This window comes from Haliotis rufescens, unplaced genomic scaffold (genome assembly GCF_023055435.1).
Source record: "Haliotis rufescens isolate VD_foot unplaced genomic scaffold, xgHalRufe1.0.p SCAF_14, whole genome shotgun sequence".
NCBI classification, from domain to species: Eukaryota; Metazoa; Mollusca; class Gastropoda; order Lepetellida; family Haliotidae; genus Haliotis; species Haliotis rufescens.
Genome location: NW_025963824.1, coordinates 28,369,066 through 28,391,678, shown reverse-complemented (window position 1 = coordinate 28,391,678; position 22,613 = coordinate 28,369,066). Strand labels below are relative to the sequence as shown.

Below are 22,613 nucleotides of genomic sequence, written 5' to 3'. Positions count from 1 at the left end.
TGTGTGTGTGTGTGTGTGTGTGTGTGTGTGTGTGTGTGTGTGTGTGTGTGTGTGTGTGTCTGTGTGTGTGTCTGTGTGTGTGTCTGTTTGTATGCGATAAGGTTTCAAATATGGGACAGACAATTTAGGGCTGCCAACCCCCTACTCACCTGAATGCCGAATGCCATCCATTTTGTCACGCTAAGTCTCATTTTCTCTCCCCTGAGTCCCGAATAATACATAACACAAATCTCTCAAGAAACCCCAGGTAGTAACAGGGTACGATTTGAATTTAAATGATTTACAAAACATTGAAAAATAAACTATATAAAGGAAATCTTACGTACACTTTGATTTTGTAAATGTTAACTCTGCATACCAAATACCATTTAATTGCGTCCTGCGTATTATACTGACGGGTCATGAATACGTAAGCTCCACGTACTGAGGGACCTTGAAGGTTTAACTGCGGTCACTTGTTCTACTTGGCGCGTAAGTGTATCTGGAAGCATTTGCCGACCAATTTGTTACATTTTCCCCCTATCTCCCGTGGAAGTCAGTTTTGAACAATAAAATGTAGACATCAGGTGTTCACAAAACGTGAAGGATAATACGAATGTTGCGGACACAGTTCCCATAACAACGTATGCTCTACATCTGAATCTGAATCTGAATCTGAAGGGCTCTTGTCTGTGCTTCTGTCAGGTGTAGACGTTGTGTCGACCAGCTGTCGAATACCACTTTGTGGGACATGAACATAGGACAGTGTTAAGTAATATTCTGATATATCAGAGCACGTCTCCTCTCCGTCAGATGTCAGTCTGTCAGGTTTGAATAATCCCTTTATTGTTAACAAAAACATCGTGTTCAAGCCATCGTCACAACTAAGACGTGGTATAGAACAGCCTGGTAATCCAAGTCACGAAGTTTATAAATAATGCAACACGATGATCAAATGTAATGCCCTCAGAGATTTGAAGAATTAATTGAGAAGCTGCGTTTTAGCTGAAAATGGTTCTGTTGGATGTAATTTCTTACTGGTTGACCATGTTTACAGAACATGTACTGAATTTACATTTTGTTGAATTGTAGACTGTTTGCATATGAGTGCTTGATTGCCTTAATACTCAATTAAGCCCTGAAGCAGTTGTATTTGTGACGGGTGCCACTGGTGGACCTGGGTACGCTCCCTTATTCGCAAACACCTCGTTTCATCACTCTTTGATAGTAATTTATAAACACATGCTCATGATATAGTCGGAATCGTACAATGGACTCTGCCTTTAGGAGAGATCTCTTATGATTATGTAAAGAGTTTTATCGCTTTTATTTAGATGTCGGTATGGTGGATGCATTGTGTTTTTTAGGAAGGTTAGGAAGAAGATATAGAAATATAGTGTACCAGGATCTGAAACAAACCATGTCCTTTTCCATGTACGGATGTTGACTTGTCACAAGGTCATTAATGTCCAGGATCTTTTCTCATTAACCTCATTTATGTATATGGGCCGTGTCTGTGTTTGTGGGTCGTCGTAGGAGACAGTGATTGAACATTAACCGCCTATCAATTAATGTGTCTTCAACACGCAGTATGTTGTATACGGCCGCCAATGGGTCTAGGGTTCGTAATGGAGATGCAATACCCTGGATCACCGAGGATGGTGAAGACTTGAAATTGTGGCACTATTGAAGAGGGGCTTAAAGCGGTCAAGACATGTATTTGTCGATACTCGTTATCTAGTTATCTGAAGCATAAAAAACGATCATCTTAGTGATAAACGCATGACACCGTTCATCATAGTGGAAAACGCATAAAACCATTCATCTTAGTGATAAACGCATGACACCGTTCATCATAGTGGAAAACGCATAAAACCGTTCATCTTAGTGATAAACGCATGACACCGTTCATCATAGTGGAAAACGCATAGACCGTTCATCTTAGTGATAAACGCATGACACCGTTCATCATAGTGGAACACGCATAAAACCATTCATCTTAGTGATAAACGCATGACACCGTTCATCATAGTGGGAAACGCATAAAACCGTTCATCTTAGTGATAAACGCATGACACCGTTCATCATAGTGGAACACGCATAACACCATTCATCTTATTGATAAACGCATTACACCGTTCATCATAGTGGGAAACGCATAAAACCGTTCATCTTAGTGATAAACGCATAACACCGTTCATCATAGTGGGAAACGCATAAAACCGTTCATCCTAGTTCACTTCCAGCGTCTCTTGCACATTAAGCTACCACGCTGAGATATAACTTAATATTGCTCAAAGCGGAGTTCCACGAAATTCACTCACTCACTCTCTATATAATCTGTTTCAGTCGGAATGCCCACTACGTCTTGGCAACCAAGCGGCTTCTTCGCCATGTCACAGGGAACCAACCAAGGTATGTTCATATGTTACATTACAGAGCATCCTTTTCTTTAGAGATATTAAAGGTATACAGCGAGTGTTTATTCAACACGCTTCTCAACACCGGAAATAAGCTTTCGTTAAAACGCTTACGTCATGTTTTTGTACAACACTGGGCATAACTAGCAATTGTAACACTGGTGTCTTGGGCAGAAAGTTCATTCCATTATGACATATATATTTAGGTTACGGGCTACTTTAGGTCTTCAAGCCATTTGGTATCGCTTGATAACTTCCTTTCATACAGCGTTACCTGTGATATGTCTGTCTGTAACGATGGTCACTTTCCTGGAGACCTAAACACATTCCTAGAGGCCTACTCACATTGCTAGAGACCAACACACATTCCTATAGACCAACACACATTCCTAGCGACCTACACACATTCCTAGAGACCTACACACATTCACATCAGACGACGTACGATTGCATGAACGCGTGTGACAGTACTGGTGTATATTTTCTGTTATGTCCACATTACTGGAGGCCTACACACATTCCTAGAGACCTACACATACTCCTAGAGGCCTACGCACATTGCTAGAGACCTACAGACATTCCTAGAGACTAACACACATTCCTAGCGACCTACACATATTCCTAGAGACCTACACACATTCACATCAGACGACGTACGATTGCATGAGTGCGTGTGACAGTACTGGTGTATATTTTTTGTTATTTTCACATTCCTGGAGGCCTACACACATTCCTGGACACCTACACATATTAAGAGTCCTACGAACATTCCCAGACCACCTACAGACATTCCTAGAGACCTACACACATCTAGTGACCTACACACATTTCTAGTGGCCTACACTCGTTCCTAGAGACCTTCACACATTCCTAGAGACCAACACACATTCCTAAAGACCTACACACATTCACATCAGACGACGTACGATTGCATGAGTGCGTGTGACAGTACTGGTGTATATTTTCTGTTATTTCTCAAGGTGGCAATGCACCGCAGTCTGCTGGACAACTTGCGCAGGGCCAAACCGGACAAGCAGGTAATGTCACCCTGTAATGACTTGTAAGGTCGGTGTTCTATTCCCGGCCGCGCAATACTAAAAGGCGTTAAAAGAAGGTATTTGTTGTTACCCTTCCTGGCGCTTGGCATTAAGTGTGAGAGCGGAAGGTCGGTGGTTCGAACCCCGGCTGCGTCTTACTAAAAGTTAAAAGTGGGACTTGTAACCCTGTCTGCCACTCGGCGTTGAGGGGATTAAACAAGGACTGGTCGGCTCGGAGTATACTGTGTCTGAGTAGCCATGTAAACTGCGTCTTGGTATCGCATTCTAGGTTAAACTAAGCCTAAATCAAACTCTGCTGGTCGCGAGATGGGACCCATATGAAAACATGATACAACTGAATGAACAAGGACCATGCAATGCTTGTTTGTTTGTTTGTTTGTTTGTGTTTAACGCCGCAAAGAGAAATATTCCGTCTACATGTATATGTCAGCGCCTTGCAAATAATCACGTCTGGATCAGACAACCCAGGGATTGACATCATGAGCATCGGTCTACGCAAATGGGATCACATGTATCAACCAATTCAGTGCGCCTGACCACCCGATCCCCTGAGTCGGCACTTATGATGAGCGTGGTTATGGAAGACCCATTCTAACCCTGATCCTCACCGGGCCTTGCCATTTCACCCCGATGACGTGGACTGATGCTCATTATATCAATCAGTGAATTTTCTGATCTGGCTGTATAAAAGTGTTATAAGCCTGGAATATTGTACGGCCTTAAACAAAAAAGAAAGAAAATAATGAACATAGTCCTTCTTTTTCTTTGCAACTGTAATTCAACAAGGAGGCATCCTATACCAGTTTCACATAGGATGTATATTAAATAATATTTATAACGGACGTTTTGTCTCCGAAACTATTTTTGGCAAAAGTTCGTGATCCAAGGGATCCAGTCATGTTGTATCCATCACAGTTGTATTCTGTCACGAAGCTTGATTGATGACGAGACTTGTCACCCACGACAAATGTCGCTACACGGAAAAAGCGTTTAAACAGAATTTTGCATGACTTATTGGGTAACTGATGGAAACAATCCAGACTTCCTGTTTTAAAATGATAATAAATGTTTCCGAAAGTGAAATATGCATGTGCAAGCCGCAATACAGTTGACATGGCACATGTTCTGAAATATTGGACAACACGTCCATTTAACACCGTACGTTTGGAAGTGCTCAAGACAGCGAGTCACTACATATGTTGTTCATGTTTCAGTGCCTGCAAAAAAACAATGTGTTTCACTTTCTCAAGGTCGTCACAAAACGTAGAATGTACAATATTGGCACAGTGACTACCCGCACATTTATGCTTTTAGTATTTTATAGCACAAACATACCAATCATAATACACAATCCATATGTACATGCTGCGCCTGGGTAAGTCAATGTTGTGTCATTTCACTGCTTTACAAACGCATTTGGCATGTCATGTAAGGGTAATGTGCTTTTTATTCTCGGTTCCAGGTGCGTCAATGATGCAGCAAACAGCTGGTATGTTCATAGTGTTCGGTTAATCAACCTATTGGATACTAGACCCGGACATGTACTAGACCCATAAAATGCACATGAATTAATTGAGAAACAACTATTTACCTTCTTACTCCAACTCTGCGTATCTTCTTACGCGAACACTTTTTGACTTTTTAAGCTAACACTGGTTGACTTCTTACTCCAACACTGTTTAATTCTTACTCTAACATTGTTTAATTCTTACTCCAACACTGTTACATTCTTACTCCAACACTGTTTATTTCTTACTACAACACTGTTTAATTCTTACTCTAACACTGTTTAGTTCTTACTCCAACATTGTTTAATTCTTACTCCAACATTGTTTAATTCTTACTCAAACACTGTTTAATTTTTACTCCAACACTGTTTAATTCTTACTCAAACACTGTTTAATTCTTACTCCAACACTGTTTAATTCTTACTACAACATTGTTTAATTCTTTCTTCAACACAGTTAATTCTTACTCCAACACTGTTAATTCATTCTCCAACACTGTTAATTCTTACTCTAATACTGTTAATTCTTACTCGAACACTGTTTAATTCTTACTCTAACACTGTTTAATTCTTACCCCAACATTGTTAATTCTAACTCAAACATTGTTTAATTCTTACTCTAACACTGTTTAATTCTTACTCAAACACTGTTTAATTATTACTACAACATTGTTTAATTCTTTCTCCAACACTGTTAATTCTTACTCCAACACTGTTAATTCTTACTCTAACACTGTTAATTCTTACTCTAACACTGTTTAAATTTTACTCCAACACTGTTTAGTTCTTACTCCAACATTGTTTAATTCTTACTCCAACATTGTTTAATTCTTACTCAAACACTGTTTAATTTTTACTCAAACACTGTTTAATTCTTACTCAAACACTGTTTAATTCTTACTCCAACACTGTTTAATTCTTACTCCAACATTGTTAATTCTTTCTCCAACACAGTTAATTCTTACTCCAACACTGTTAATTCTTACTCTAACACTGTTTAGTTCTTACTCCAACATTGTTTAATTCTTACTCCAACATTGTTTAATTCTTACTCAAACACTGTTTAATTTTTACTCAAACACTGTTTAATTCTTACTCAAACACTGTTTAATTCTTACTCCAACACTGTTTAATTCTTACTACAACATTGTTTAATTCTTTCTCCAACACAGTTAATTCTTACTCCAACACTGTTAATTCTTACTCTAACACTGTTATTTCTTACTCCAACACTGTTTAAATTTTACTCCAACACTGTTTAATTATTACTCCAACACTGTTTAAATCTTACTCCAACACTGTTTAAATCTTACTCCAACACTGTTTGAATCTTACTCCAACACTGTTAAATTCTTACTCCAACACTGTTAAATTCTTACTAAAATATTGATTAATTCCTCCTCCAACACTGTTTAAATCTTACTCAAACACTGTTTAAATCTTAATCTAACACTGTTTAATTCTTACTCAAACACTGTTTAATTCTTACTCAAACACTGTTTAATTCTTACTCCAACATTGTTAATTCTTACTCAAACATTGATTAATTCTTACTCTTACACTGTTTAATTCTTACTCCAAACACTGTTTAAATCTTACTCAAACACTGTTTAAATCTTACTCCAACACTGTTTAAATCTTACTCCAACATTGTTTAATTCTTAATCTAACACTGTTTAATTCTTACTCAAACACTGTTTAATTCTTACTCAAACACTGTTTAATTCTTACTCCAACATTGTTAATTCTTACTCAAACATTGATTAATTCTTACTCTTACACTGTTTAATTCTTACTCCAAACACTGTTTAATTCTTACTCCAACACTGTTTAATTCTTACTCAAACACTGTTTAATTCTTACTCCAACATTGTTAATTCTTACTCAAACATTGATTAATTCTTACTCTTACACTGTTTAATTCTTACTCCAAACACTGTTTAATTCTTACTCCAAACACTGTTTAAATCTTACTCAAACACTGTTTAAATCTTACTCCAACACTGTTTAAATCTTACTCCAACATTGTTTAATTCTTAATCTAACACTGTTTAATTCTTACTCAAACACTGTTTAATTCTTACTCAAACACTGTTTAATTCTTACTCCAACATTGTTAATTCTTACTCAAACATTGATTAATTCTTACTCTTACACTGTTTAATTCTTACTCCAAACACTGTTTAATTCTTACTCCAACACTGTTTAATTTTTACTCTAACACTGTTTAATTCTTACCCCAACACTGTTTAATTCTTACTCCAACACTGTTTAAATCTTATTCCAACACTGTTTAATTCTTACTCCAACATTGTTTAATTCTTACTCAAACACTGTTTAATTCTTACTCCAACACTCTTAATTCTTACTCAAACATTGATTAATTCTTACTCTAACACTGTTTAATTCTTACTCCAACACTGTTAAATTCTTACTACAACATTGTTTAATTCATTCTCCAACACTGTTAATTCTTACTCTAACACTGTTAATTCTTACTCGAACACTGTTTAATTCTTACTCTAACACTGTTTAATTCTTACCCCAACATTGTTAATTCTAACTCAAACATTGTTTAATTCTTACTCTAACATTGTTTAATTCTTACTCCAACACTGTTAATTCTTACTCTAACACTGTTAATTCTTACTCTAACACTGTTTAAATTTTACTCCAACACTGTTTAATTATTACTCCAACACTGTTTAAATCTTACTCCAACACTGTTTAATTCTTACTCTAACACTGTTTAATTCTTACTCTAACATTGTTTAATTCTTACTCCAACATTGTTAATTCTTACTAAAATATTGATTAATTCTAACTCCAACACTGTTTAAATCTTACTCAAACACTGTTTAAATGTTACTCCAACACTGTTTAAATCTTACTCCAACATTGTTTAATTCTTAATCTAACACTGTTTAATTCTTACTCAAACACTGTTTAATTCTTACTCCAACACTGTTTAATTCTTACTACAACATTGTTAATTCTTACTCAAACACTGTTTAATTCTTACTCTAACACTGTTTAGTTCTTACTCCAACATTGTTTAATTCTTACTCCAACATTGTTTAATTCTTACTCAAACACTGTTTAATTTTTACTCCAACACTGTTTAATTCTTAATCTAACACTGTTTAATTCTTACTCAAACACTGTTTAATTCTTACTCCAACACTGTTTAATTCTTACTACAACATTGTTAATTCTTACTCAAACATTGATTAATTCTTACTCTTACACTGTTTAATTCTTACTCCAAACACTGTTTAATTCTTACTCCAACACTGTTTAATTTTTACTCTAACACTGTTTAATTCTACCCCAACACTGTTTAATTCTTACTCCAACACTGTTTAAATCTTATTCCAACACTGTTTAATTCTTTCTCCAACATTGTTTAATTCTTACTCAAACACTGTTTAATTCTTACTCCAACACTGTTAATTCTTACTCAAACATTGATTAATTCTTACTCTAACACTGTTTAATTCTTACTCCAACACTGTTAAATTCTTACTCCAAAACTGTTTTATTCTTACTCCAACACTGTTTAAATCTTACTCCATTACTGTTTAATTCTTACTCCAACACTGTTAATTCTTACTCCAAGATTGTTTAATTCTTACTCCAACACTGTTTAATTCTTACTCCAACACTGTTTAATTCTTACTCTAACACTGTTTAATTCTTACTCCAACACTGTTTAAATCTTATTCCAACACTGTTTAATTCTTACTCTAACACTGTTTAATTCTTACTCCAACACTGTTTAATTCTTACTCCAACATTGTTAATTCTTACTCCAACGCTGTTAATTCTAAATCAAACATTGATTAATTCTTACTCTAACACTGTTTAATTTTTACTCCAACACTGTTTAATTCTTACTCTAACACTGTTTATTTCTTACTCTAACACTGTTTATCTCTTACTCTAAGACTGTTTAAGTCTTACTCTAACATTGTTAATTCTTACTCCAACATTGTTTAATTCTTACTCTAACACTGTTAAATTCTTACTCCAACACTGTTTAAATTTTACTCCAACACTGTTGAATTCTTACTCCAACACTGTTTAAATCTTACTCCAACACTGTTTACTTCTTACTCCAACACCGTTTAGTTCTTACTCCAGCACCGTTTAATTCTTACTCTAACACTGTTTGATTCTTACTCCAACATTGTTTAATTCTTACTCTAACACTGTTAAATTCTTACTCCAACACTGTTTAAATTTTACTCCAACACTGTTGAATTCTTACTCCAACACTGTTTAAATGTTACTCCAACACTGTTTAATTCTTACTCTAACACTGTTTGATTCTTACTCCAACACCGTTTAATTCTTACTCTAACACTGTTTGATTCTTACTCCAACATTGTTTAATTCTTACTCTAACACTGTTTAATTTTTACTCCAACACTGTTTAATTCTTACCCAAACACTATTTAATTCTTACCCAAACACTCCGACACTATGATGCATGTCAATCTTGCAGTTAATGATTGCACAGACAATGCTCTTTGTTCTAATCCCAACGACTTATCAAACGAGATGGAAACGTGAATTGGACGGTGCTGCCTCTTGTAAACCTAATCTTTAAACCAAACAATCTTTAATTCAAACGTACTTAAGTACTAAATATTGTGCATTGTTTTATGTTTTTAAAGACAAGACAACAAATCAAACTGGAACTGGGAACCAGACAAATGGTATCTATGGTTACGATAATCATGCTGATAAGTAGTGTATGCCACCATTGCTTCCATGAATGAAGATTCTTGGGAAGGGAATGATCGGTTGTGCATTGCTTCTGGAACTGTTAATCAAGCACTCATTAATCACAGCTGATAAATAGTGTACGCTTGCTTGCTATATGTGCAGATTCTTGGGAAGGGAATTATCGGTTTTGCTTCTCCGTAGATGTGCCTGTTGATAAGTGGCAAATATTGTGCATCGCTTCTGGATCTGTGAATCAAGCAAACCCGTACATTAATCACAGCTGATAAATAGTGTACGCTTGCTTGCTATATGTGCACATTCTTGGGAAGGGTGCTATTTGCTTTGTTGTAGTTCAATGTGTTATTGTCGGTGGTAAGTGCGTACTACTATGCACTGTATATAGTGTTTGCTCTGTGTGTGTGGAGTGAAGGCTTTGTTTATTATTTTAAACCTTATAATGTTTCACGGTGTGTGCTCATGTGTTTCACCAAAGTGGAAGACCTGAATGACCTCCTGTGTCAAGCTGCAACGCTCACTCACTCACTACTAATAAGTCTCGTGAATATCCGGATTAGAAGTGGTCTACAGCAACCCATGCTTGCCGTAAAAGGCGACTATGCTTGTCGTGAGAGGCGACTAAGGGGATCGGGTGGTCAGGCTCGTCGCTGACGTGGTTGATGCCTGGCAATTGCGTAGATGGATGCTCATGACGTCAATCTCTGGATAGTCTGGTCCAGACTCGATTATTTTCAGACCGCCGTCACGTAGCTGGAATAGAACTAAGTGCGGCGTTAAACAACAAACATACAAACACACAAACTCCATATTTAGTCGAGATGTGGATTGATTTTGTTTGCCATTGCTTGAAATGGATGCTTTTAGATGCTTTGGTGTCAGTAGTTTAGAATAGTGGTATGGGGTAATTAGTAATATGTAACTATAATGGGGAAATGTAGCATTGTTGCTGGACAACTTTATTATGGTTATACACTTGCTGACTGTACGTTCCGATGGCCATGATGTGTGTTTTAATGAACAATTTCCCTCTTCACCTCTTTTCAGAAATGTACTCATATAGAATAACATTTAATATTCTGACCGTAAAGGAAAAAACACAATTATCCAAAGGAAACTTTATACATTGCCTGTTGTCTTGATGATACATCTTTTCAAAGTAACTGGTCATTGCTTTTATTTAGCTATACATGTCTCCAAACGCTGAGTTTCATCACGCCGAACCATTCATGTTTTCTTCCATGTGTCTTTTCAGATGCACAGATGATGATGCAACCAAATGGTGGGTACTGACGTTATATGACATGAGCCAGTCTGTATAATTATAACTTTTTGTCATCTCTGAAATGATGCCAATCTAAGAAAATGGTTCTCATTACTTCAATTTTGCCCTCCTGCCATGAATCAAGAATTAAACCGACAAAACCATTTCCATATTCATAAGAAATCTCTGCAAAAAGCGAGTAGATTGTTCAATTTCGACTATATCATATGCATTTGAATCATTATCAAGTAGTGGTGATACCAGGTGTTCCCGAAAAGGTAAGCGTATCCTGCACCGCCGTAGGCACCCATTACAAACACATGCACAGGCAAGTCAAGTGTTCACCTGAGAAACACGGGAACATATGGTAAAGTCATATAGTAAGTCAAAAAAGGGAACTGCATTGGAGATCATATTTGTCAATATGCGTCAGCAGATTTCCCGGGAGACCCAGTGTGTACTAGAAACCTACCAGCGACTTTGCTGATTCAGTTTTGAGTCGGCGTCTATTGACGTCTCGGATCCGGGACCCAAAACAAATAGATACAGTAATGCCACGAATTCACGTCTTTTATCTTGTTCGGTTTCAGGTGCACAGTTCGCAATGATGCAACAAGCAGCCGGTAAGTCTTAAACCTAAATCGGTTTCTGTGACTTCTCATCTAAAAATTTATACCAAAATACATTATCTTTTAAGAACCTGTTGTTAATTAGAGTGTTTTATTTTTCTTATGGCCCCTGCAGCTGGGGATCTGACAAACACAAAATAATAAGCATAGTGTCAGTGAGTGTGTCACCCATCTCAAACAATGTAGGTGCGGAGGGGCAGCCAAGTGGTTTAAGCGCTTGCTCGTCACGCCGAAGATGGGTACCAAGTGGGAAGCCAATTTCTGGAGTCCCTCGACGTGATATTGCTGGAATATTGCTAAAAGCGGCGTTAAAACATACCCACTCACTCAAACATTTTAGCATCTTAACACAGGGCGTGTATACACTGTTAAATTGAGTGTTAAATATTTTCTTTTAAAGACCAGGCTTTAAATGAAACTGGAACTGGGAACCAGACAAATGGTATCTATGGTAACCCTAGTCACAGCTGAGAAGTCGTTATGCGTCCATTGCTTCTAATAGTAGCGTATATTGGGCAGGGTATCATCTACTTCTAATGCCTGTTGGTAAATGGGTAGTATTATTCACAAATTCAGGAACTGTGAATCAGACAAATGGTACCTATGGTTACTGCAACCAAAGTTCATTAACTGTGGCTGCTTGTGATTTTCTTTCAATGTCTTCTTGAGGACCAGGGGGCACGGGTTGCCCAGTCGTCTAAGGCGCCGCGATTCGCTGTGCAGAGTTGCGTCCCTTGGGCACGCCAGAAACCTATGATTGTGGGTTTGAATCCCGGTTCGCCCCGAGTATGTTTCTAGGTTTGTCAGCACCATGCCCGTGCTCGTGGGTTTCACCGAAGTGGTAAATGTCTGAGACCTGCATCACTTCGGGCTTTCCTCCCACATTAAGCTGACACGCCGCGATATAACTGGAATAATGTTAAAAGCGGCGTTAAACCCAACTCACTCACTCACTCTTGAGGACCGTAGGGCTACGACTGTAGTACGCCTATGTTAAGGTGTGGGAGTTACGATCAGCTTAACGTTAAGATCGCTTTGTACAACGGCACCCAGTGCCATAATCAAACTGGAAGTAATACACCTGTATGTGGTGTCGCATTCACAGCTATAATGTAGTGCCTGTTCCACTCTTATCATGGAGCTTTCATGTGTATACTCTAACATTCTACGCCTCTCAATCAGACACATAAATCAAAATGTTTACGTGTTTTCTTATAATTATATAAGTAAAAAAACTTTATAGGTTGCATATTTGATTATTATCACAAAAACTGTTGACATCGATGCGAAATCAGTGACATCGTTCATGGCAATCATGTGACACAAGCTCGACCAATCAGAACAGAGCAGTGCGATAGTAGGCGTGGCCTAGATTATATTTATGGAAACATAAACTAACCAATGGAATAACATGGAATTTAGGGGCTGTGTTTTGCGGGTGCTTAGTGCTTCGAGGAATATCTGTGTTTGTGACGTGTTTTTAGAATTTACCCTCAGTATATTTGACATTTACATATTTTTAATTATAGATAACATTGCTAAAATATATAAAAAATAAACTTGAGAATAACGCGTTTTTTAACATATACCTTTACTGATCCAAGATTGTGTCTGATTATAAATATCTACTGTGCTGGTATACTCAACTTCAGGGAAACCAATGTTGAACTGATGTTTCTGTTTCAGCTCAATATGAGGCCATGATGCAGCAAGCAAGATCCAATTTCAATGGTGACCAACATTTCATGACTTCGATTATTTAAAACCATATATTGAAATTATTTTCTCGTAATTTCGACTACACTCCAAATTTAGTATTGTTTTAGTTATTAAAATAATTAACATAACGAAAAAATGATCGGAATTACGAGTAAAACAATAAGTTATTGAAATAATGGAAAATAATTATACTATCAAAGCGGCCACATTAGGCTTTTGTAATTGTTTATATTCTAATGTGATAATGAAAGATATTATTCAGCTACAATAAACTACGGTTATAACGAACTCAAAGGGACTACTAATTTTAGTTCGTTATAACCGTAGTTCGTTATAAGTACATATACAGTATGACTACAGCAAGTAGTCGGGTCCAAAAGGTAAGTTCGTTATAACCGTAGTTCGTTATAAGTACATATACAGCATGCCTACAGCAAGTAGTCGGGTTCAAAAAGTAAGTTCGTTATATTCGTCAGTTCGTTATAAGCGTGTTCGTTATAACCGTAGTTTTCTGTATTTGCAATATCTTTCAGGGACAACAGTTTTTCACAGAACATCTTAAGAGCTAAGATAATTTAGTATGACCTTATTTTTAATAAATATTTTGATTAAATAATATGTGTGTTTTGCTTCATTGCAGCCATGAATTCCCAACTTAATTCCCAAATGCACGGATCAGCGGGTAAGTACGGAGCATGAAAATACAATAAGCACAAATATAGTATTAGATAAAAACAACAATGCCTGCCGCATTCATTCCGGTACAGTACTAACAAGGAAAGGTCTAAGCAAAAAAACACAATGTAAGATTTAATCTACTAGTATTGTGTTTGAATTACTGTAGACGGATTACAAAGCATTTTCTTGTGCGTTTGTGGCCGTCGAAGAACATTGACCCGAAATATCGCGCTACAAGCGTTCAGTAAATATCACTACTCGACATAGAATCAATCAATCTGATTGGTCAGTTGCCGTCATGTAAAATCGTATATAAGTCGGTGGCTGGCCTGTACGTCGAAAAGGTTGGCACGGTGCCAGCAACTTTACCTTTGAGGTACTGCAGTTCTCTGCATATTGAGTATGTAAAAAAAGCGCCTAAAGCGCCGCGATTCGCTGTGCAGAGTTGCGTCCCTTGGACACGCCAGGAATCTATGATTGTGGGTTCGAATCCCGGTTCACCCCAATTATGTTTCTAGGTTTGTCAGCACCATACTCGTGATCGTGGGTTTCACCAAAGTGGTAAACGTCTGAGACCTGCATCACTTCGGGCTTTACACCCATAGTAAGCTGACACGCCGTGATATAACTGGAATAATGTTAAAAGCGGCGTTAAACCCAACTCACTCACACACTCAATCACTCACTTAGGTCGTACTGGCGACATTATGTTTAGTAATCCTCACAGTACCGTCTATCGTAATAGTAAGCATCTCTCAATTTGCACATTAACACTAAATTATCACTTTTCTTGTCAAGGTGCTTCACCAACGCAACAACCAAGTCAATTCTCCACACAAACGACATTCAGTACCATGAGTCCGCCTGCACCCACATCCGCCCATCCCCCAGTTAACGTTGCCATCAGCACATCCCAGGCACAAGGCTCGAACCCAGCACCAACCGCTAGCCCAGCACAGGGAACGTCACCAACAGGTACAAATCAAGAATTGGGTACGCATCATCATAGCTTTAGTTCAATATTACCGAGTTAATAAAACACATGTAGATAAAGATTTCATGCATACTACCACGTGACTGGAATAATCAGATTTGGTAATTTTTATTCTGACGCAATAGAAAATTTGCTATTACGTCACAGTTTGTGATGACGTCAACATCTATTGATGACGTCATTTTTATAATGTATGGTGAGATGATATGACGCCTTCTTTACTACAGCTAAACGTGTAGTGTAGGTAAGAGTAGACATATTGTTAGATCCTTGTGAGTATACAATGCATTTGACGAAGCTCGTGTCGCTCCCCCTAGAGGAATATACACCGTATTCGACGTAATAAGCGTCAAGGGCGCTCTCAAAATTAGAAATAGAGGGCTCTTATTAGAAAATTATTTTGGTGAAAAGATAAATTTCGTGGTTTATGCTGACAGTCTGAACTGTTTATATACGACAGATATATTTTCCCAGAATTGAATTGCCCATAATTAAGGGTGCATATAACACTCGAATGCGTATTATACACGAACAAATAAGTCTTGTGTACATTGATCAATCGGAAGGGGTGCTAATTGGGATTGTTCACTAGTCAATATATTAGCAAATATCATTAATAAAACTTACCTTTTACTGTTACAATCGTTACTGAATTATCATCATTTCAAGTAGGAAAACATGTTAATTTCGCCATCGTGAAATACTGAGTCATATATTTAAAATATGTCAATTTGTCCCAGCAGATAAAGAATTAATATTTCAGGAATAGACCATCGAGCTAAAACGCCAATAACGGCAAATTTATATTTACGTCAGTGCAAGCTGATTTGCAGATGTGATTGACATCCGTGTTTATGTCAGCATTGTGACGCCTGTTACGACTTGTGGTAATTGTGGGATAGTTGTTGAAACTCCATGGGAGAGATAAGTAAAGTTAAAACAACTATTCTAGTACCCTCCTCCCCATTCCTCCCCCCATCCCTTAAAAACAGTTATCCGTGTTTATGTCAGCATTGTGACGCCTGTAACGACATGTGGTAATTGTGGAACAGTTGTTGAAACTCTATGGGAGAGATAAGTAAAGTTGAAACAACTATTCTAGTACACCCCCCCCCCCCCCCCCCCATCCCTTCCCTTATGCGTGCCAGGATCCGCTGTCCATTGGTTCGAATCTCTCATGCAAGATGTCCAAGCTCGTGGGCTCATCATGGTTGTAAACTTTGACGACCTGAACCACATTTCCCTCTTTCTTTCCATAGTCTTATGAAACTTTCTGAACTTTCACAACTTAGTGTGGTGTCATCACAGGGTATGTTTCTTGTGTTTCTTGATTATACAACCACTGGTCAAATTCTGTTGGCTGCAGGTATCAGAACCGATCTGTTTTCTTCCGATTTGGATACACTCGTCAACTGTACATGGTCTCACGCCTGTTTGTGTAGTGTGTGACATACCATGATCACGAGTTTGTCTCCAAAATGTTGACTGTTTCAAACCGTTTCAATTTCATTTCTGACAGTAAATGCACTGGGGGGAGCATATTTCCCGTTCGGATTCTCAGGTACCAGTATCATCCCCACAGATGAACCCTTGTACCCTCAACCCCTGCACCCTACCCCGAACCGCAAGACGCACTATCCAGCACCTGTACTCCGAACCCCCACTCTACTCTCAACCGCAAGGCATCCAGCCCTGAACCCCTGACATCCTACTCTGAACCCCTGATATCCTACTCTGAACCCCTGACATCCTACTCTGAACCCCTGTCATCCTACTCTGAACCCCTGACATCCTACTCTGAACTCCTAACATCCTACTCTGAACCCCTGACACCCTACTCTGAACCCCTGACACCCTACTCTGAACCCCTGACACCCTACTCTGAACCCCTGACATCCTACTCTGAACCCCTGACATCCTACTCTGAACCCCTGACATCCTACTCTGAACCCCTGACATCCTACTCTGAACCCCTGACACCCTACACTGAACCCCTGACACCCTACTCTGAACTCCTGATATCCTACTCTGAACCCCTGACATCCTACTCTGAACCCCTGTCATCCTACTCTGAACCCCTGACACCCTACTATGAACCCCTGACATCCTACTCTGAACCCCTGACATCCTACTCTGAACCCCTGACACCCTACTCTGAACCACTGACACCCTACTCTGAATCCCTGACACCCTACTCTGAACCCCTGACATCCTACTCTGAACCCCTGACATCCTACTCTGAACCCCTGACACCCTACTCTGAACCCCTGACATCGTACTCTGAACCCCTGACATCCTACTCTGAACCCCTGACACCCTACTCTGAACCCCCGACACCCTACTCTGAACCCCTGACATCCTACTCTGAACCCCTGACATCCTACTCTGAACCCCTGACATCCTACTCTGAACCCCTGACACCCTACTCTGAACCCCTGACATCCTACTCTGAACCCCTGACACCCTACTCTGAACCCCTGACATCCTACTCTGAACCCCTGACATCCTACTCTGAACCCCTGCCCACTACTCTGAACCCCTGCCCACTACTCTGAACCCCTGACACCCTACTCTGAACCCCTGCCCACTACTCTGAACCCCTTACACCCTACTCTGAACCCCTGACATCCTACTCTGAACCCCTGACATCCTACTCTGAACCCCTGACACCCTACTCTGAACCCCTGACATCCTACTCTGAACCCCTGACATCCTACTCTGAACCCCTGACACCCTACTCTGAACCCCTGCCCACTACTCTGAACCCCTGACACCCTACTCTGAACCCCTGACATCCTACTCTGAACCCCTGACATCCTACTCTGAACCCCTGACATCCTACTCTGAACCCCTGACATCCTACTCTGAACCCCTGACACCCTACTATGAACCCCTGACATCCTACTCTGAACCCCTGACATCCTACTCTGGACCCCTGACACCCTACTCTGAACCCCTTACACCCTACTCTGAACCCCTGACATCCTACTCTGAACCCCTTACACCCTACTCTGAACCCCTGACACCCTACTCTGAACCCCTGACATCCTACTCTGAACCCCTGACATCCTACTCTGAACCCCTGACATCCTACTCTGAACCCCTGACATCCTACTCTGAACCCCTGACATCCTACTCTGAACCCCTGACACCCTACTATGAACCCCTGACATCCTACTCTGAACCCCTGACAACCTACTCTGAACCCCTTACACCCTACTCTGAACCCCTGACACCCTACTCTGAACCCCTTACACCCTACTCTGAACCCCTGACACCCTGATCTGAACCCCTGACACCCTACTCTGAACCCCTGACACCCTACTCTGAAACCCTGACACCCTACTCTGAACCCCTGCCCACTACTCTGAACCCCTGTCCCCTACTCTGAACCCCTGCCCCCTACTCTGATCCCACTGCCCACTACTTTGAACCCCTGCACTATTATCCAGAGCCCCTGTCACCCTACATAACTTCCCATCCCGTGGCCAGTCTGGTATCCCCTAACACCACATTAGTACCTAAACCGTTGGCTCTTTGCGCATAAGGCCCGGGTTCGATTCCCCACATGGCTGCAAAGAGTGAAGTCCATTTCTGGCGTCTCCCGCCGTGATATTGCTGGAATATAGCTACAAGCTTCGTAAAATTATACTCACTCACCGACTGACACCACAAAAGGCAACTCTGTTGTTAATATTCTCAGTCACTGGTTTATCTGGTCCCTACTCGATTCTTATGATACCGTGGCACAAGACAAGAAACTAAACACACATAGGTACACATTTGGAATGGTGCTGCGTGCAGGTTTAATCAACAAAACAAAACCTTTTATCATGCTCCTCCTCCTCCTCCTCCTCAATCATCTAATATGCATGACTGTAACAATCTCCCCAAATATATATATATATATATGTATAATGATGAAGGAATATACCAACTTACTAATATAGTCTTCTGAAGCCACATTGTCAGATTATTTCGCTGTGCAGAATTTCACCCCATAAGTATGCCAGAATCCGATGATAATGGGTTCGAATCCAAGAACCGCCTGATTATGAAACTTTGTCAGTACCATACCAAAACTCGTAGGTTTTATGAAAGTGGTAAACATGGTAAATAACCTGTCCCACTTTGGAAGTTTGGCCAACATTATGCTGACACGGGGCAGTGGGGTAGTCCAGTGGTTAAAGCGTTCGCTCGTCACGCCGAAAACACTGTTTCGATTCCCCACATGGAAACAATGTGTTACGCCCATTTCTTGTGTCCCCCGCCGTGATATTGCTGGAATATTGCTAAAAGCTGCGTAAATCCATACTCACTCATTTTAACTGACACGCCTATGTTTGAAATAATGTACAACAACAAAAAATTGCAAATATAACTGTATGCCATATAGGTCATGTTGCATGAAACATTGAAAGGACAGAACAACTGATTGCTGTACATATGAACTTATAAACTGCATTTCTGCTAAAAAGATTTTTTTTTTATAAAAATGCATTTCTGCTCAAGAAACTTGTGGTTTTTCAAAGTTATTTATAATACTTATTGAACTTATTTCGTCACAGTTCAGTTGCCACCTTCACAACCGTCAAACCAACAAGAATATGTGCCAGATCAACCAGGACAACCACGTCAACCAAGTCAACCACAGCAACCAACCCCACCAGTTGAAGCAACCCAGCCGGTTCAACCAGTTCAACCAGTTCAACCAGTTCAACTAGCTCAACCAGTTCAACCAGCTCAACCAGTTCAACCAGTTCAACCAGTTCCACCAGTTCAACCAGCTCAACCAGTTCAACCAGCTCAACCAGCTCAACCAGCTCAACCAGTTCAACTGGCTCAGCCGGTTCAACCAGTTCAACCTGTTCAACCGGTTCAGCCACCTCCGCCTGCAGTACCGACCACGCCATCGCAGGCTGCCCTGATGGCACAGCAGATGATGTACCGGCAGATGGAAGCTCAGATGCTGGGTCAAAGAAACCAACAGCGAGGAGCATACCCAGATCTCCAAGTATCCCCTCCGAGCAACCCTCAAGCAAACCACCAATGGCCCCAGCTTCCACAGCATCAGATGCCTGGTTTCAGCAGCCAGCAGACTCGCCACCAGTCCTTCCCGGGGACACAAGCCTCTGCCAACCAAGCTCATGCTGAGCTGACAAGTAACATGTGGCCTCCGCAGCTCTTTCAAATGGCCCAACAACAATTGAATGGTATGTTAATCCTGTAAATTAGATATATATCCTCGGTACGGGACAAACCATTTCATATTCGCACGGGGTGGGGGCGGGGATCAACAGTTCACTGTTCATTGAGACAGAACACTTTGCGGCATCTGACATCCACTGGGTAGCCTAGTGGTTAAAGCGTTCGCTCGTCAGCCGGTTTCGATTCTCGACATGGGTATAATGTGTGAAGCCCATTTCTGGTGTCCCCCGCCGTGATATTGCTGGAATATTGCTTAAAAGCGGCGTAAAACAATACTCACTCACTCACTCATTGAAGGGTGAAACCCTTACACAAAGATTTGAACAACGCATCGTTTTTCAGGACACCCAGCAAGTAAAAACAAACAATCTGACACGCCCCGATATATTTTCAAATCCTGTTAAAAGTGGCGTTGAACCCAACTCATTCACTCACTCTTATCGGTCTATTTGTTGGTTGACAGGAATGATGCACGCTCCTACTCCAGTTCTACCCGACGCCGCTAGGATGGTGAACATGCATGGTAAATATTGTTTGTAAAGATCTGGTTTTAACATTTCACAATATCATATGAGTTGTAGTTTAATGTGACATTAGTAAATAATTAACACAAATTCAAAATTGATAGAAAACAGCTGTTCGATGGAGCTGAGGTAAACTTGTGCTATGTCAAGTGACTTCCATTAAATCGGAAAAAGCGTGCGGCGTTTTGCTTTGAAGCGGGGTATAAGGGATGTATTCTGCCTCTTAGGATCCACGTGCAGCCTGTATTGCTCGTGGCGGGGTACAAGGGATTTATTCTGCCTCTTAGAATTACGTGCCGCCTGTATTGCTCGTGGCGGGTTATAAGAGATTTATTCCCTCTTGAGAAATGTATTACCCACCCGAGGCGGATTACACAGTATTTTATCAAGATCAGTCAGATCTCATCATTCTGATATGAAGGTATGATAATGTAATTTGCCCTCTAAGGAGGTCGTGGAGGCCTGTGAAAATCAGCTTCAGTCTTAAGTGGATAGTTGCTCACAATATCAATCATTAGATGGTCTGGTGCAGACTCTTTATATACAGGCCGTCGTCATATATATAGAATGTTCGTGACTGCAACACACAGCAGTCACGGGAATCACCTGTACTTGATATCCATTGTTTAGAAAAGTAATAGCCATTGTTTAGACAAGTAACATCCTTTGTTTAGACAAGTAATATCGATTGTTTAGACAAGTAACATCCATTTTTTAGACAAGTAATATCCATCGTTTAGACAAGTAACATCCATTGTTTAGACAAGTAACTTCCATTGTTTATGCAAGTAATATCCATTGTTTAGACCTTTATTGTAAAGACTTTAATGTCTTGTCGCTCAATGATAGAAACTTTGCAAAATGAGCATAACTTCATCTGTGTATTTACTGTAAATTCATTAACAGGTATGAACGGCCAGCCAGATACATCGATGTTTAACATGAACAACCAGCAACAGCAACGGCAACAGCAACGGCAACAGCAACAGCAACAGACACAGCAACAGACACAGCCCCAACCTCAACCGCTGCCACAGCTAACACTTGAACAACAATATATGCAGTTGTTGCAGCAACAGCAGCAGTTTAAACAACCCCAATCAACGCACCAACCACAGGCGCCACCAACTTCCGCCTTCATGTACCAACCACAGCCACAACAAAATTCCGCCTTCATGTACCAACCACAGACACAACAAAATTCCGCCTTCATGTACCCATCACAGTCAGCATCTTTTATGCACCCCGCCCAATCTCAACCTCGTACCTCCTTCATGCAAGACCTTCCTCCACAACAGCCAGGTAAGTTCAAATTCAACCTAGGACACATTTTGTTTATGTTATATATGGAAAATCCATATGTCAAAGTTTCTTCAACGATTCTCTTAATGTTGAAATGCCAGTGGGACGTCTTCGATATGAATTCATGGATATTTTAAAGAAAAAAAAACACCAGTCGAGGATTGGACAAGGCGGGTGCATTTCAAGGTTATTATGCGGGTTGAAAGAAATTAGTTCATGAAGTCTCTTGCGTTTGATAGTCGTGCTTTGTTCTTTCAAAACAAATCACCAATGTTCAAATATCTCAACGTCAACAATATGGGATACCCTATATTTTGGTTGTTTGTTTGTTGTTTAAGGCCGCACTCAGCAATATTCCAGCTATATGACGGCGGTCTGTAATTAATCGAGTCTTGACCAGACAATACAGTGATTGACATCATGAACATCGGTCCACGTAATTGGGATACGATGACATGCATCAACCAAGTCAGCGAGTCTGACAACCCAATCCCGTTAGTCGCCTCTTACGACAAGCATAGTCGCCTTTTTACGGCAAGTATGGGTTGCTGAAGATCTATTCTACCCCGGATCTTCACGGGTCTT

General features: G+C 39.9%; 1 protein-coding gene across 11 annotated transcripts in view; it reads left to right on the top strand.

Annotated features, from left to right (window-relative positions):
* LOC124131286 (glutenin, high molecular weight subunit PW212-like) overlaps nt 1-22,613 on the top strand; it is a 48,538-nt gene that overhangs the window by 4,986 nt on the left and 20,939 nt on the right. For 3 of the 11 annotated variants that reach the window (XM_046494460.2, XM_046494463.2, XM_046494459.2), the window contains exons 3-16: nt 2,329-2,394; nt 3,380-3,436; nt 4,920-4,946; nt 9,644-9,685; nt 10,966-10,992; nt 11,565-11,597; nt 12,004-12,045; nt 13,290-13,334; nt 13,963-14,004; nt 14,799-14,993; nt 16,514-16,555; nt 19,563-20,207; nt 20,666-20,725; nt 21,633-22,028. In XM_046494460.2, the coding sequence (XP_046350416.2) occupies nt 2,329-2,394; nt 3,380-3,436; nt 4,920-4,946; nt 9,644-9,685; nt 10,966-10,992; nt 11,565-11,597; nt 12,004-12,045; nt 13,290-13,334; nt 13,963-14,004; nt 14,799-14,993; nt 16,514-16,555; nt 19,563-20,207; nt 20,666-20,725; nt 21,633-22,028 (1,719 nt within the window). The remainder of the gene's footprint in view (nt 1-2,328; nt 2,395-3,379; nt 3,437-4,919; nt 4,947-9,643; nt 9,686-10,965; nt 10,993-11,564; nt 11,598-12,003; nt 12,046-13,289; nt 13,335-13,962; nt 14,005-14,798; nt 14,994-16,513; nt 16,556-19,562; nt 20,208-20,665; nt 20,726-21,632; nt 22,029-22,613) is intronic. The other 8 variants (XM_046494461.2, XM_046494462.2, XM_046494467.2 and 5 more) reach the window with 8 other exon arrangements.